This window comes from Podarcis liolepis (assembly GCF_965112155.1).
Source record: "Podarcis liolepis genome assembly, chromosome: 3".
In the NCBI taxonomy this organism is placed as follows: domain Eukaryota; kingdom Metazoa; phylum Chordata; class Lepidosauria; order Squamata; family Lacertidae; genus Podarcis; species Podarcis liolepis.
The window spans coordinates 60,301,132-60,317,586 of NC_139557.1; the positions used below are offsets into that span (position 1 = coordinate 60,301,132).

The 16,455-nt window shown below is 41.2% G+C and overlaps 1 protein-coding gene across 4 annotated transcripts in view; it reads left to right on the top strand.

Moving 5' to 3' along the window:
* TMEM200A (transmembrane protein 200A) overlaps positions 1-16,135 on the top strand; it is a 45,259-nt gene extending 29,124 nt beyond the window's left edge. For 3 of the 4 annotated variants that reach the window (XM_083498177.1, XM_083498179.1, XM_083498178.1), the window contains one exon: positions 12,046-16,135. In XM_083498177.1, the coding sequence (XP_083354303.1) occupies positions 12,062-13,528 (1,467 nt within the window). In that variant the 5' untranslated portion in view covers positions 12,046-12,061 and the 3' untranslated portion in view covers positions 13,529-16,135. The remainder of the gene's footprint in view (positions 1-12,045) is intronic. The other variant, XR_014524878.1, reaches the window with a different exon arrangement.
* Positions 16,136-16,455: the final 320 nt, after the last annotated feature.

The following is a 16,455-nucleotide window of genomic DNA, read 5'->3' on the forward strand; positions in this document are numbered from 1 at the left end:
TCTGATTCCAACAGCGTAGGGGCACATCATGCAGGAGACCAGAGAAAGGAGGAAAATCCAGTTTGCATAATTTGGCCTTAAAATGTAAAACAGATGTCAGTTGGCATGTAATCTAGTTAATGTACAACTGTGTTCCATTTTCCCAGAGTTTTCTTCTACTCAGCTGTAGAGACAGGATATTGGTGTAGCTGGTCAGATAGCTCAGTGCAATTTTCATGTAAAGAATTAAAGAAGCTCAGACTCAAGACTCAAGATTACTTAACCAGATTTCAGCTACATCTATCATCATCCCTTATCACTGGGTTTATCAGCTGGGCCTGATGGGAATTGTAGTCCAGGGTCTGGAGTGTCTTCTAGTAGCGGCAACTCCTTTCCTTTCTTTGTATTTTCTCTGGCCTGGACCAGACTTGGTTGAACTTGGGTCCAATTGAAGCCAGTAGGGCCAATTAATTAGGCTGCCACACTGAAAACAATGGGACATAAATGTAGTTGATTAACTTACAACAAAATCCTATAATGTATTCTCATAAAAGGCTGATTAAATTCAGCGGGGCTTAGTAAGTGTGTATAAAGTTGCAACCTTGGTGTGGATCTAACCCTCGGTTTTACTTTATCTGGAGTTTGTGTGCAGTTGTCTCCATTAAGGTAGAACGTTTAGCAAGTATCATAGAGTCATAGAATTGTAGAGTTGGAAGGGACCACGAGGGTCATCTAGTCCAACCACCTGCAATGCAGGAATCTTTTGCCCAATGTGGACCTTGAACCCACAACCCTGAGATTAGGAGTCTCATGCTCTACCATTTTTCCTTTAGGCTTTTTTTCCCTTGTCAAACATCTTGGACTTGCAGAGCTTTAAAAATCAATTCAGAAACAGGTGAGAAAATATTTAAGGAAAACAAACACAATACAGGAAATGGAAAGGGGGGGCATTGGAGGAGTGTGAGCACTCTTGATTGTTCTATGCAGTGGAACTGTGGCGCATTATGCAAAAAAGAGCCATTTGTTTTTTTCAAACATATCTGCAAAGGAAATTATCCAAGATGTAACTAAGCTGCAACTTAGGTTTTTTTAAAGAAAGATTTGTTTAGGTTTCTTTTTTAAAAAACCAAAAACTTCCTGACATTTAAACTCTGTGCATTAAAATCCTGTTTAAAAAAGAATGGATTAGAATTAGTGATTTCTCAAGACGGCACCTGTCATTCAACGAATCTTTTACAGAATGTTGTTTTTCATAAAAATTTACCTGCTGATCTTATAGCTCACAGATAATGCTCTCAGCATTTAAAAACACTTGAGGAATGCATTGCTATATCATAGGCAGGCAAGTTGAAAGAAGGTAATAAGAGAGATTCTTTGCTGTCTGTGAAAGACCCTTCTGGGCTTGAGGTTTTACAGTGATTTGAGTGATATGATATATAGCAGAAACATCTGAGGCTCAACATAGAAGTGTGTTGGGGTATGTAATCAAAGGTTAGAGGGATTTTGCTTGATTCTTACTCTAATACTGCACAGTTCTCAATTTGGGGACTGAACCCTGGAATATTACTAATATTTGCCATTGGCTATATTTTTATTCCACCTTTCCTCCAAGGAAATCAGGGCAGTATATCATTGGACCCCTTCTCCATGCACAGAATGTGCCTTCTTTTTGCCCCACCAAATACTAAATAGCAAGCACCCACATATTTTAAATTAAGAGGCAAGTTTACAGAGCACAGCTTCCTACCAGAACTTCTGGCACTTCTCTTTTTAGAAATTAATCCCTGGGCACAACAATTCTCTATGTGGAAGAGTGCTGGGAGGATGAGGGAAATCTCAGATACCCTGGACACCATCTTGGAAAGGGCTGAGACATTTCTTCAAAAGCTATTGGAATATGTAAACCTTCTTACGAGGTGTGGTCTCAGGCACAGGTATATATCCTATCTATGGAATGCTTTCAGGTGACAATCAAGGAGAAAAGGAATTGGCAATAATGGCTTGTGTCAAGGACATGGAAAGAATCTTCTCTTTCATCTTTCCTTGTAAACTAATAATAGCTTTTCTGCCAGGGAAGTGTGAACTGACAGGTTTTTATGCAACTTGCTTACATGTCCAAAATGAAGGTTCCCCTGGGCAACAGATAAGAGAATCCAAGTTAGGCAGATGCAGAAAGCTGCTGGAGGGAGTCCATTCTTCAGTTCTATTTCCCTTATCTTGGGCAGCAGGCTTCTGCAGAGAAATCTAGCTGTCAATTTGAATTTCAGTAGGTCCAGATGTGCATCAAGTCATCAAATGCTCTCAAATCCTCCCTTTAGGAAGCTGTGCATTTCATTTGTAGCCACAACACCACCTGCCAATTTTGAATTTTGAGGCTGTGCAAGAGGTCCCCTCACATATGTGGCATGCTGATAACAACAAAAAATTGCGTGGCACTAGAAGGTGACATTATTGGGGCAATGAAGATCATTTGAGGAATAAAGTTTTAAAAATCAACAAAGCTGCAAGTTATTTTGCACATATGTAATACCCTTTATGTAAGCATGACAAGTAAATGGATCTGTCAAAAGTACTATGGGTTTTTGGAAGGCCAACAATAATTTTCGGATCAGAATTTCAGGTTTCATTTTCAGAGTTGAATTGCAAAATAGTGCATAGCAATCCTTGCATAAGGTGCACTGATGTGTAGTTTTACTTTCTCTCAGTACTTGCAGTTGATTCCCTTGCTGTATAATAATATAATAATAATAATTTATTATTTATACCCCGCCCATCTGGCTGGGTTTCCCCAGCCACTCTGGGCGGCTTCCAACTGAATATTAAAAACAATACAGCTTCAAACATTAAAAACTTCCCTAAAGAGGGCTGCCTTCAGATGACTTTTAAAAGTAAAATAGTTGTTTATTGCTTTGACATCTGCTGGGAGGGCGTTCCACAGGGCAGGCGCCACTACCGAGAAGGCCCTCTGCCTGGTTCTCTGTAACCTCACTTCTCGCAATGAAGGAACCGCCAGAAGGCCCTCGGTGCTGGATCTCAGTGTCCGGGCTGAATGATGGGGATGGAGACGCTCCTTCAGGTATACTGGACCGAGGCCATTTAGGGCTTTAAAGGTCAGCACCAACACTTTGAATTGTGCTCGGAAACGTACTGGGAGCCAATGCAGATCTCTCAGAACCGTATCTTAAAGTCTGCTTATTCATAACTGTATAAAGTTGTGATTGCTTTCTAGATTCATGACTACCTTGCCTTTGCAGTTTAGGTATGTGGAATATATGTGCCATTTTTTAAAAGCCAGTCTGGTGTAGTGTTTAAGGTTGCCACCCTAAGCTCACTTTCCTGTAAGTCACATTGCATTCAACAGGACGTATAGTTGAGTAATCATAGTTAGGATTGCATTGTAAGAGCATCAGTCTAGGACTGGGGAGGCCCCAATTCAAATCTTCACTCAGCTGTGAAACCCACTAGGTAACCTCGAGCCAATCACCATCTCTCAATCTTTCCTATTTCATCTTCGTCATGGTTGAGGATGAAATTGGAGGTGAGGAACTATGTATGATATATTGAGTTTATAGACAAGGTGGGGTTTAAATCCAATAGACAATGCCAACTCTCTTCTTTCTACCTTCATGTTTCCCCTATGTATTTTGATTTTGGTGCCTTTGCAAACCTGAATATCATGCAAATGCTAATATTGGCTATGGCTCCCCCTGTCAAATGTAAACTCAGTGGCAATGTATTTCCTATTGTACAATTAAGTGGTAGAAGCATTTGCTACAACGGTGGTGCAAAAAATCAAGTTAATAGAAAGAGGTTCTGAAAATAAAAAAGGAATAAAGGACTGGTCAGTGAACATGACAATGTACAGCTTTTAAATCCAGATCTTTGATCCAGGTATACAAATTTTTATGAGGAAACCACCACCACAGTAATGAGTTAATTAGCGGCAGATCATGGAATATGATGCAGGCTGCTGCACCTTCTTGCACAACCCTCAGTAGCAGACCATGTGAAAGTACTCTACCAGATTATATCACCTGGATTTTTTGCTCCATCCTTACTTTTGCTCCTCTTCCTCCTGTGGAAGGGCTGCGATTCAGTGGCAGAACATCTGCTTTGCATTCAGAGGTTTCCTGGCTTAGTCCCTGACATATCCAGGCAGGACTGGGAGAAACCCCTTCCTGAAACTCTGGAGGCCATGTCTTAACTGCAGCCATTAGTTAAAAAAGGTAAAGGGCCCCTGGACGGTTAATTCCAGTCAAAGGTGACTATGGGGTTGCTGCGTGCATCTTGCTTTAGGCCAAGGGAGCTGGCATTTGTCCACAGACAGCTTTCTGGGTCACGTGGCCAGCATGACTAAACCGGTTCTGGCGCAACAGAACACTGTGATGAAAGCCAGAGTGCACGGAAATGCCGTTTACCTTCCACAGTGGTACCTATTAATCCGCTTCCACTGGTGTGCTTTCAAACTGCTAGGTTGGCAACCATTAAAACCTTCTTGTCTAGCCACCGAAACCCTGCACCTGTCTCTTAGGCCTTGTTGAATGTAGATTAGAATTCAGGCAACCACATAAACATCTCCAACTGTTTGTATATTTCTGTAACTCTGTAATTCCTGTAGTAGATAGGTAGCCGTGTTGGTCTGCCATAGTCAAAATAAAAAAAATCCTTCACGTGTGTATCTGAAGAAGTGTGCATGCACACGAAAGCTCATACCAAGAACTAACTTAGTTGGTCTTTAAGGTGCTACTGGAAGGATTTTTTTTATTCTGTAATTCCTGGTGGAATTGCTGCTTTCCTTACCTTTACAAATGTGCTGTTGAAATGAAATGGCAAGAGGCAAATCCAGGGGCGGCATCAAATAGCAGACAAATGGAGAGATGCTGGACGGTTCCTGTCAGGGAACTGCCATCGGAACCAGAGGGAGAGGGAGGGCTCCAGAGGGGTTCCGGAGAGCGTCCCGGGAGGGAGAGAAGCAGCACATCTTCTGGGGAAGGAAATCAGCATAGCACCAGTGGAGAAGGGGGGCAGATGGGGGAATTGGCGAGGTGGCTCCATGGCTCCTCACCGGGGACCAGCGGGGAGAGCACGGGTCCTCTGCTGCCCACACCCTCCCTGCGCAGAGGGCTTCCGCGCAGGGAGAGTAGGCGGGGACTAGGCGTCAAAGAGCTTCTTTGCTGGAAGAAGTTTAAGAAACGCCCACTGACGGATTCTGCCAGCGATTGAGACAGCCACGGGCGAGTGGCTGTCCAGACAGAAAGGGTTCACTCAGGCAACCCAGCCAGGTGTGGCGCCGATTTATGCACGAGCAACCTGTAGAACCATTACAGTTCCCAAAGGATGTTCTTTAGTCAACCACCCAGTTCTGTTTGTTCTGTCACAGTAATATTGCTATCTGCATTACTACTGTGTTAGTAAGAAAGATAATGATGCACAAAAAATTGTCTTCTGGAACTGCCACCTGCTTAGAAAGAGCTATTATTATTGCCCTTTATGTCATTGTATTGTGCTGTCATTTTCTTTGCCTCTCTGCTCCTCCTCTGCTCATTTGCTGTGAGTATAGTTTTGAGATTTGAAGTGCATTCCCATTTTTAGAGTAAGATTAAAGGATTTCTCTAATAGTAATTGCACTCTTGGCAAAAAAAGGCAAATGCATCTCCAGTTAACAGTTTTTCCTAACCTTTCTTTTTCAAACACTCCTTACATAAGTAGGAGAAATGTCCCCCCACCCTTATTAATCTAATTATCCTATAAATATATTGTGGATAAAAGAAGATTTTTAGATTAATTTCTAAACAATTTTTGTTGGGGGTTTTGGAAGGCAAAAACATACCCAAAGCAGATTGGGATGTGAAAATCAGGGTTGAAAACCCAAAGATTATTTCCCAAAATAGAAGTGTCACAGTTTAAAGAGCTTAGGACAGTCCACAGCAGAGCTTGTGCCTCTTATGAAATGGATTTCCTATTTGTTTTTGTTCTGTTCCATTTACATAAACGGCTAGATAGTAAAAAGTGGCATTCTACAGACTACGAGATATAATTGCAGCTACAGATGGGGCTGAAGACAAATGTTACTTGAGAGGACAGTCTTTTAATAGTTGCTGTGTGGGGGCAGGTGAGGGAAGAAAGTGTTACAAGGTAGAAGGGGAATGACAACATTTTTTAAAAGGCTTTTAAAGAGAGAACATGCTACATAAATTTGCTCAAGTCCTAGGGTCCTGAAGAATTGTCCCTTGCATGTGAATCTTCCTGAGTTTTAACATACACATCAGAGACCTCTCTCTGTGTTGCCATCAGGTGGAAGGTAATCAGGGAAATTGTCTTTTCAGTGGTGGCACCCTGGTTATAGAATGCCCTCTTGATGATCACTCAGTTAGTCTGATTAGGTTTTATACAAGGCCAATATTTATTTGCTTGACTTTCAGTTGCAAAGAGACAAATAATTATTCCCTCCCCAGCAAGTACAGTGGACCATCTGGATACGTAACGTTCGGGTTACGAACGTGGCAAACCCGGAACTGTACACTTCCGGGTTTCACCGTGAGTACACAGAAGCAGTGCCTCTTCCTACGGACTTTTTGGGTTGTGGACGGACCCCCGGAACGAATTTAATTTATATCCAGAGGGTCCACTGTACTTGCAAAAGTTCTTCAGTTTTCAAAAGCACTCAGTGAGGGTGGGGGGATAGGAATATGTCATTCCTGAGCTGAAGATGAGAATGTTCATGCATCACTATGTTTCCCGGTCGTCTTGCAGAGATCATAGTCCCAAGAGCGCAGTCAGAATACTTACATCCTATTACAAAAGCCATCTAGACACCTTTCAAAAAGTTGTGGCATCTCCAAAACGTCTAGTTTTACGGGCAACTCCAGATGCACTTAACAGGTGTCAGCTTCTCCAAATTTCTCTAAACTGTAACTGTATCATAACGTACAACAGGAGTAGAGAACTTCTTGCATTAAGGCAAAATTGGCCCAGCATGGGTACCAGTTTGGCTCGGGAGGCCATTCCCCATGAACCACTTCCTCAAAAGATGACACTTTGACATCAGGTGAGGGGCAGGTGGAGGCGTGGCTTCCAATGCACAGTCCGGGGCCTTAAAGTGCTATCCTGGTTGTGCTTTAGCAAAAGAGGCTTGGTGTCACTGCCAGTCCCATGATTCAACACTAAAAACCATCCACTCACAACAAAGGGGGTCGTAAATTGTTTCCATGTATGCTTAACATCACTTTCTCTCCCCACCCCACCAACTATCCCTTTCATCTTCTTTGCAATTGGGATGGTTGAAAAGATAAGGAAGGGAAAAGGAACAATAAAACTGTAAAAAAAGAAGTTTAAAATATCAGTATTGATTTTTAAAGTTGCCATTCCTCCCCACCCACCATGGGGAGGAATGTGCAACACTTTGCAGTCCTCTGGTGGACAAGCACCCTAAAAATATTAATTCAAATAAATACAAAGACAGGGAGGAATACTTAATTCGTAAGTATATGAAGAAGCATTAGACAGCCCAGCTTGTGATCCTAGAGGTTGCTTAGCATCCAGTTCTCTTTGTGGCAGAAGAAAGAAGTAAAATAATATTGAAAGGGAAATTGGTACTAAAGAATCCTTTCTAGGTCATGATTCTTTTTACCCTGCATGAAAATAAAAAATGCAGGTTTGGATCCTGAGCTCCATGAAGAAACAGAAATGCTTAAGAGGGGCAAAAAGGAGGCGGAGGCAGGAAAGTCCCTTTCTGTCACTGCCTTTCATTCCTAGAACTCAGGTTCCAGGCCACTGTTTCCTTTCCACCTGCACTTGTCCTTGTCTGCTTTTCTCCTGGTTGATTGTGAAGAACCACTTGAGGGAAAGTGGTTTGTGAAGTACCTTTAAAGTGTTTACAATTGCTATCTAAAGGGCCTGATCCTGATCCTTAGAATTTCTGTAATAAATTATCTAGCAGTGTAGGCTGGTTCACTTCACAGAAGCACCTTGGGGTGGTGATGCCAAGCTTCACTTAGGGTGGCTGAGTGCCCTACTTTACAAAGGACAGTCCTCCATTTGAAGAGCTGCCCGGTTCAAGTCCAGTTTTAAGACAAAGAACCATCAGAAGGAGGAAAAGTGGCCTATCAGCAATACCTGAACAGCAATAGTGAGATAATTATGCTTTGTTTAAATTATAATAATAATTCTTTCTAAATGTTTACCTACAGATATGCAGATCTTATGTAAACCCCTTGCTCTCTCTCTCTATTTGGTGATACGTGTAAGTGGCCACTCTATCTCCACTCATTCAGGGACACTGTTTGTGAAAGCCAGCAACTCTGTGTGGGAACTTCACATTTAATGAGATTTTATAAAATTGCAGAGGGCTGAAAAGAGGCTGATGGAATCTTGCAAATCGTTGGGGCTGCAAATACATCCTCCTCATGGAGGTTACCCACTGGTGGTCGCAGTATGCTCCCCAAATGCTTGCATGGCCATTACTCCTTCCACAAGTGTCAGCAGGGCCCATGGCATCATACCAGAGCTGGTGGCAATTCTCCTCCAGAGTCTTAAAAGTAGTATGGTCACTTTAGGAGCTGTAATTCTGGGGAAAAGCTTACCTCCATAGTTTGATGCTGTATATCACATCGTAGGCCTTAGCAAAACCGAATATGCTATGTATAGTTTTCTCTGCTGCATCTAAAGCAGCTTGATCAAATACCATGGCAGATTGGACGCATGATGTGTTTAATTGAAGCATGCTTCAAGGACCAGACTATGTATGAAGATCCCCACAAACCAAGTAGATTAAGAACTGACTCGCCATATATGTGACACCGAGTATTTGCCACAGTACATGCATAAGCTACAAAGGGGATATTTCCAAACACACTGCATTATTTGCACAGCACCAGCAGTACACATGGCATTTTAGAATAATAAAAACAAAGGGTAGGTTCCTACCTCAAGGAACTTACAAACGAATTTTAGCTGAGAAAGGGGTTGCAGAAGATGACAACAGTGGAAGGGGAGGAGAGAATAAGAGATGAATTTCAGCAAATGCAGTTACATGTATTAGGGGCTTTGTTTCAGATAGGCATGAGGATTAATGCTGGACTTAGACAATACAAGAGATGGGGACCTCCAGCAGAACAATACCTTATCCTCTTCTGTTTGGTAGCATGGTTAAGTGTTACCCCCAAAAGTGTGGCATGACAAAATTGTGTTCTTAGTGCTCTTGCCCCTGCTCTACTTCATTGGTGGCTGCTTGTGTGAGGAATGGAAAACTCAGCTTGGTGATAGTTCATTATAAGATTTGTGTTACTAAACCTTACAGTGGGAGAGAAGAGGCAACAGACTTCTGTTTTCAGTGGGCAGCTGTATATCGCCTGCAGCATCTCATTCTGACCTAAGGATTTAAGTCAAAGTACGAGGAAGTTGCATCCCTGCTGTGGTTCATGTCCACTACATACTCCTGAAAGTTGATAGACACTTGGCATTGTACTTTGTTATTGTAGCCAACACTAGTTAAAGCACTGATGTGCCATGGAGTCACAGGAAGTGTGAATGGGTCCTAACAAATGTAGTGCTAGGTGCGTTTTTGCTCTATTTTAAGCCCCTCAGTAAATATGCAACAGATACACCAAGTTTTAATTCTGTGCCCCTGCTGTGAAGCTGGCCAGCAGCAGTGCGCTTGTTCTTGTGCTACTGCTGTCATGGCAACATGCTCTATCACCACTCCTACTGAGAGGTCTGTAGGCTCAGCATTGGTGCTTTCCTGTTGCTAAGCATCTGCAATGCTTGCTCCAGGCAGGATTCACTGTTCCTTAAGAGTAAGTACAGAGCAGCAACATGTTATTTACCTCATGGAAACCAGTCCCTGTTACAAACACAAACACACTGCTGCTCTGTACATACATACATACATACATACGTACATGTATGAAAGAGAGAAAGAAAGCACAATATGTTCCGTACTGTTGTTTGGCAGTAGGTACCTATAAGTTATACAAAAGTTGTTTCCACAAAGAATATTCCTTTGCTTGAGAATCTAAAACAAGCAGAGTAGAGATCCTCTCCCCTGACACTCACTTTTCTTCCCCTCTTCCTACTTTGCAAACTGGGTTGCTTCCATTTTAATTTTTCAGTGATTTCAGTATGAATAATGGGAGCATAATTTCCTTGAATCTATTATGTCAACCCCACCTCATCTGTCATAAGGTTTTATATCTAAATCTCTGCTGTTCTGGGTGCTGAATTTGGTTATAGTGCAGGACAAAAGGCTAGTTTCCATGCTAAACAGGTTTTCCAACATAAAGATAGGAACCCCGAGTGACCAAGTTCCCAGCTCTGTGTTGGAGCACCTATGTATGAGTAAGGCAGCACTCTTCAGACTAACTAATATAAATTATCTGTTTATTATTAATTAAAATTGTATACAACCCTTCATCTGAAGATCCCAGGGCACAGTTCGTGACAGAATAATACAAAATGAGAAAACAAAATCCATTAAAAAGCAAAAAAACAACAACAAACCAATAACACCCCTTCCTGCAAACACATTTTAAAAGCCACAGGATGTTAATCAGTGGAATGGCTGTTTGAAGAGAATTTTTTTTGCCTGGCACCTGAAGATATGTAATGAAGGCTCTCCCTGGGGAGAGCATTCAACTAATGGGGAGCCACTGCAGAAAAGGCTTGTTCTCATGTTGCTACCCTCCAGAACTCTTGTGGAGGAGGCATGCCTTCACTGCCACTAGGAAGTCTAAATGATGAGCCTCACCAGTGTTCGACTGCATTCAACCAGAGACGCCCCCCCCCCTGCCACTCACATTCAAGCCGTCTGCTAGCTTGTTTGCTTGCCCTAAGCTCTGTAGTACAGTAGGGAGCCAAGCGGGCTACATGAAGTGTAGTGTAATACAATATACGTTTTTAAGCTAAATAACTAATAACTGACTACTACCACCCTGCACAGACACCTTTTCCAGCTAAAGTAAGTTTATTGTGATCCAGCAAAGTTCATTTTCATGCTCAATATACATTATGGGATGGAACAACGTTAGGAGAAGCAGTGGCCTACATCAAGCATTTGGTGTGAGTTCCTGGTGAGCGGATTATTCTGTTGGCCCTGACTGCATTGGTCATATGTTTGGGGATGCAATTAATGTTTTGTTTTTTTAAAAAAAAATATTGAAATTCAAGAATAACATAAATAATACACACACTTAATTCGACAAAAAAGAAAGTGTCCATGTACAAATATTCTTCTATGAATTTACAAAAAATAAGCTTAGGTTAAATTTGTACAGTCTCCCTTTTCCTGTCTTTTTACTAACGTAAAGTAGACTTCCTATCATTACCCGATGTAAAGTTCCTTTCTAGTGTTGAATGTACTTCATTGTTACCTTATTCTTTCTGTATTTTCTAATACATTCTTACAACAGTTTGTACCCTTTACCTTATTTCTACACTGTCACTTTAAAAAGGGTCATTTGAATGCTGCCATAGTTATTATACTACTATTATATTTCTGTAAGTAACTCTTATACAGTGATTACTGAATCTAGGTGTCCGTCCCCCCCACACGTTTGTTGAGCTGACAGTTCCAACCATCTGTTACGCACAAGAGATCCTTATAGAGAGCAGTGGGTGAGGAATGTACGTCTGCATATGAGGATCTCTAGAGCAGGGTGTGTGGTTGCTGCAACCTGGTAAACAATTGGTAGCAGTTCTGTAGAAATTGGTGTCAAGATACAAATTTGTTTCAGTTGCTGTTTTCTCTTAACCAGATATCTTACTTCTGACGAAGTATTTCTATAGTCTGTATAACTCCTGTTGCCTGTTTTACTATATTGCAACACCATTTATTGTTTTACAACTGGGATTTCCAGTTCAAAGGAAATTTCATGATGGCATTATGTGATTAAGAAATTACAATGTTATGAAGAACATTGAATGGTAATTTTTGGACTTTAATTCTTGTGGTTTGTAGATCTTGGTGGGCTAAGAGACAGGTTGCAAATATACAGACTTTTTTAAAAAAAGAAATGCTTCCTATTTTATTAATGAAGTACATTTGTTGTTGTTTCTTGTATTCACATCTAGATCAAAATAAAAAATTATGATAGCAACAGGAGGCGTCATAACAGGACTGGCTGCCTTAAAGCGGCAAGACTCTGCCAGATCCCAGCATCATCTAAATCTTGCGACATCAGCAGCTACCGAAGAACAAAAGCCAGTAAAACGCCGACCCAGAGCAGATGTAGTCGTGGTCCGAGGCAAGATTCGACTTTACTCCCCATCAGGATTCTTCCTTGTTCTGGGAGTGCTTATCTCATTTCTGGGGATTGCTATGGCAATCCTTGGCTATTGGCCTGAAAAGGAGCCTTTTCCGGAGTCCGAATACAGCTTGCCCCTAAATGATACCCAAGTCATAGAAAAAGAAGATGGAATTATAATTCGTTTCTTTGAACAGCACTTGCATTCTGATAAGATGAAAATGTTGGGGCCTTTCACTATGGGGATTGGAATCTTTATATTTATTTGTGCAAATGCTATGCTCCACGAAAACCGTGACAAGGAGACAAAAATCATACACATGAGAGACATCTATTCCACTGTCATTGACATACATACTCTGAGGATCAGTGAACAGAAGCAGCTAACTGCGGCCTACACAGGCTTAGCGGGGGAGAATGAAGTCAAGCACAACGGAAGCTCTTACGCATCACGGCTGGCTGCAAATACAATTGCACCCTTCTCAGGCTACGCAAGCAACTTTCGAATAGACAGCAGTGCTGAGGAGGATGAAATTGCGGCGAGTGATGGCAAAAACGCTACTCATCTTCTGCCACCTTTGCTTACTGAGCGCTCTGGTTCAGTCTTCGGCCTTTACCCTCACTCTGGAAAGTCAAAGGAGGATAGGAGTAGCAGCTCTTTAAAGTGTGAAACGAAGTCAATTGTGTCATCCTCCATCAACGCTTTCACTTTACCTGTAATTAAACTAAATAACTGTGTTATTGATGAGCCCAGTATAGACAACATTACTGAGGATTCTGTTAGCACTAGAGGCAGGCCTAGAAATTTATCCATGGACTCTCTACCCATACCATCAACTCATACCAACGACATGTACAAACATTCCAGCACATTGATACCAAGAAACAGTTTATATGGAGACTCCTCATCCAAATCTTCTATGAATCTTGGGCCCAGTACAGGAAAGCTTCTGTCACCTGGTGCAGCCAGAAAACAGTTTGGGTCTAACACCTCTTTGCATCTTTTGTCTGTGCACTCAAAATCCCTAGACTTAGATAGGGGCCCTTCTACTCTGACTGTCCAAGTTGAACAAAGAAAACACCCAAGTTGGCCAAGACTGGACCGGAGCAACAGTAAAGGTTATATGAAACTTGAAAACAAAGAAGATCCAATGGACAGGCTGCTTGTGCCATCAGCAACAGTCAAGAAGGACTTTACTAACAAAGAAAAACTTCAAATGATTTCCAGATCGCATAATAATTTGAGTTTTGAACATGATGAGTTTTTGAGTAACAATCTAAAACGTGGAACTTCTGAGACAACGTTTTGACAGGGGACTAAAATTAATGTGTCAGTATTTTTTAGCAAAACAAAACATTTTGACACGTGATTCTTTTTTGGTTTAGTTTTCCAGTGAAACTGCCACAAGCCTGTTTTTACCAAATGTTTCTACCCGATTAAAATGGCCTTGTGTTGGCAAAGGTGTTATTTTTCACCTCTGCAGTGCCAAGTGTTTAATGTCAAGCAGCTTGTTCATCAAAACACTGCACTGGCATAGTGATGATTGGATGGTGTTCGTGCTTGGATGGTAATTGGATGGTGGTTTGAGAATTGATATCTTCTTAATTTACAATTGCAATACTGTATATTATCACTGCTCAACATATCTCAGATCCTTTTCCTCCCAGTCATTACTCTTTTTGTTTCTATGTAAGCATGCTATCTTTCATTACTGTGAGTCAACAATACGAGCTGACTGAATAAGCTTCAATGTTCAGAGCCATCAATGATGGCAACATCTTAACAATGGTGCTTTTAACTGGAGATGGATGGAAGGTTTGCTGTGGTGGAGCCAAATTTAGCCCATCAGTATATCCAGTGGAAAAATTGACTGTTTTCCTTTTAAAAGAAAGAATTCTATATCAGCAGGATTCTATTCAAAGGAATAATAGGATTCTATTTTATATAGATTCTATTCTGTATCAAAACCTGTGTTCAAAGCTTTCAAAAGAGGTGTGCCATGTGGGTATTAGTGTTTTGAGCAACATGAATGAGTCCAACTTTCCCTTGGGCATGTGAAACTAGTTCATGGTTTTTCTTGGAATCCAAAGTGTAAAGTAGATAATGAGTATGATCTGCAAGGATATTTCTGCTGTGCAATAAACACATAGCATATTATCTGTGTAGTAACAGCTCATCCCCGCTCCAAGCAGGGAATGCACAAAGAAATTCTCTGTAGGTTGCACACCAAGCAGGGAGTGCGCAAAGAAATTCTCTTACATATGCTAGTAATAATGCATTGTCTAATATTTGTAAAAACTGCTACCATATTGATTTGCGAGAAAGACTATGCTGATTGAAAACAATTTTTGTGAACTTGCTATAATCAACTGAATACCAGTGTTGTCTGTAGTTCTGTTATGATGACAAGGGGATGGATTAAGCTAGAAAGATGAGATGGTTTCTGATCTAGGATGCTAAGACAGCTGGTTGTTCTAAATGTGGGACTTTGGGGCTAGGGGTTGAATAAGGCTCAGTGCTAGGGGGATGCGGGTAGCACTGTGGTCTAAACCACTGAGCCTCTTGGGCTTGCCGATCAGAAGGTTAGCAGTTCGAATCCCCACAACAGAGTGCTCTGTCCCAGCTCCTGTTAATCTAGCAGTTTGAAAGCACGCCAGTGCAAGTAAATAAATAGGTACCACTGCGGCGGGAAGGTAAATGGGGTTTCCATGCGCTCTGGCTTCTGTCACAGTGTTCCATTGCACCAGAAGTGGTTTAGTCATGCTGGCCACATGACCTAGAAAGCATTTTTAGGTGTTTCTTTAGAAGTATGAGGTATGGTATAGCTATATCTGGCACTTCAGAGATATAAATTTCAATATGTATGTACCCTACCTGTCAAAGAGTGGGATGACAGTGAATTCAAGTAGTTATGGCATTTAAATAAATGATGTGTGGAGAATGGTTGTTATGTTGTACAACAAAGCTTTTTTCTGGTTATAGCGTGAACTCAAATAACAAATATAGTGGTACCTCTGGTTACGTACTTAATTCGTTCCGGAGGTCCGTTCTTAACCTGAAACACCACTTTAGCTAATGGGGCCTCCCGCTGCTGCCACACCGCCGCTGCACAATTTCTGTTCTCATCCTGAAACAAAGTTCTTAACCCGAGGTAATATTTCTGGGTTAGCGGAGTTTGTAACCTGAAGCGTATGTAACCTGAAGCATATGTAACCCGAGGTACCACTGTACTGCAATTCATTAATGATGCTGAGATTAAATATGAACCTGCTGTTGACCACAGTTTTCAAGAACTAAAACATTACTTGTTGCAGGGATGCACTGCATTGTGAACTGCCGCAAAGATGATGATACTGATAGCAGACATTTTTTTCTCCTCCAGTTGGGTCACTGTTGAAGTTGAAAGTTATTGCTAAAGAAATTAGCAGTGTGAATAGGTCTACCAGAAAACTTCCTTACATTGCCTTAAGGCAGTTAGACCCTAATCTTGCTAACTAGTCTATTCTAACCCATTCCACCCCTTGTGGTTTGGCCAATAGGATCACTGTTAATTGGTCATTTTAGCAGATGTTTCATATTTTCACTTAACCTAAATAACTCAGGAATTATTTGAATAGCTTCTCCCTAAACAATCAGAAATGTAAAAATGTTGTACACCAGTTGACTGTGAAAGACAAATGACAGATTCCCACCCCCCCTTAGTGTCCAGCTCCATATTCTAACAATGTGGTGTTTCTTTGTCAAAAGCATTACTTGCCCAGTGAATTGAGGCATAGTGTTAACCTGTTAGAATCTCAAGCCTATATATTGTAACAGAGTTGGCTACATATTTTGCTATGAAGCTTTTAATAACTTTCTGGTCAGTGTTCTTAATATATTTGCTATTTTTTTAAAATAAAAACCAAATGTTAAACTACACGAGTATCATAAATGTGTCTTTGGCGTTCATTAGTTCTGCTGTTAAAATGAAAAGGGAAGGACAAACTAATCATTCTTTGGTGTGAGTCCTTTTCCTCCCCTACATAACAATTAGCAGTGTCGGTGCTTCTTACTGTTTTACAAAGGAGCAAAATCTTTTCCTAAAGATATTTCTCATTAACAAGAACGACAGAACTATACATTCAAAACAACAGAGGGCCCAAAATTAATTACTGAGTGCATCCCAACTTCAGTCAAATAGAATTAATTACTTGTGTGGGCCTTGAGCACTTAACCAAGATTTTTGACAATACTGCA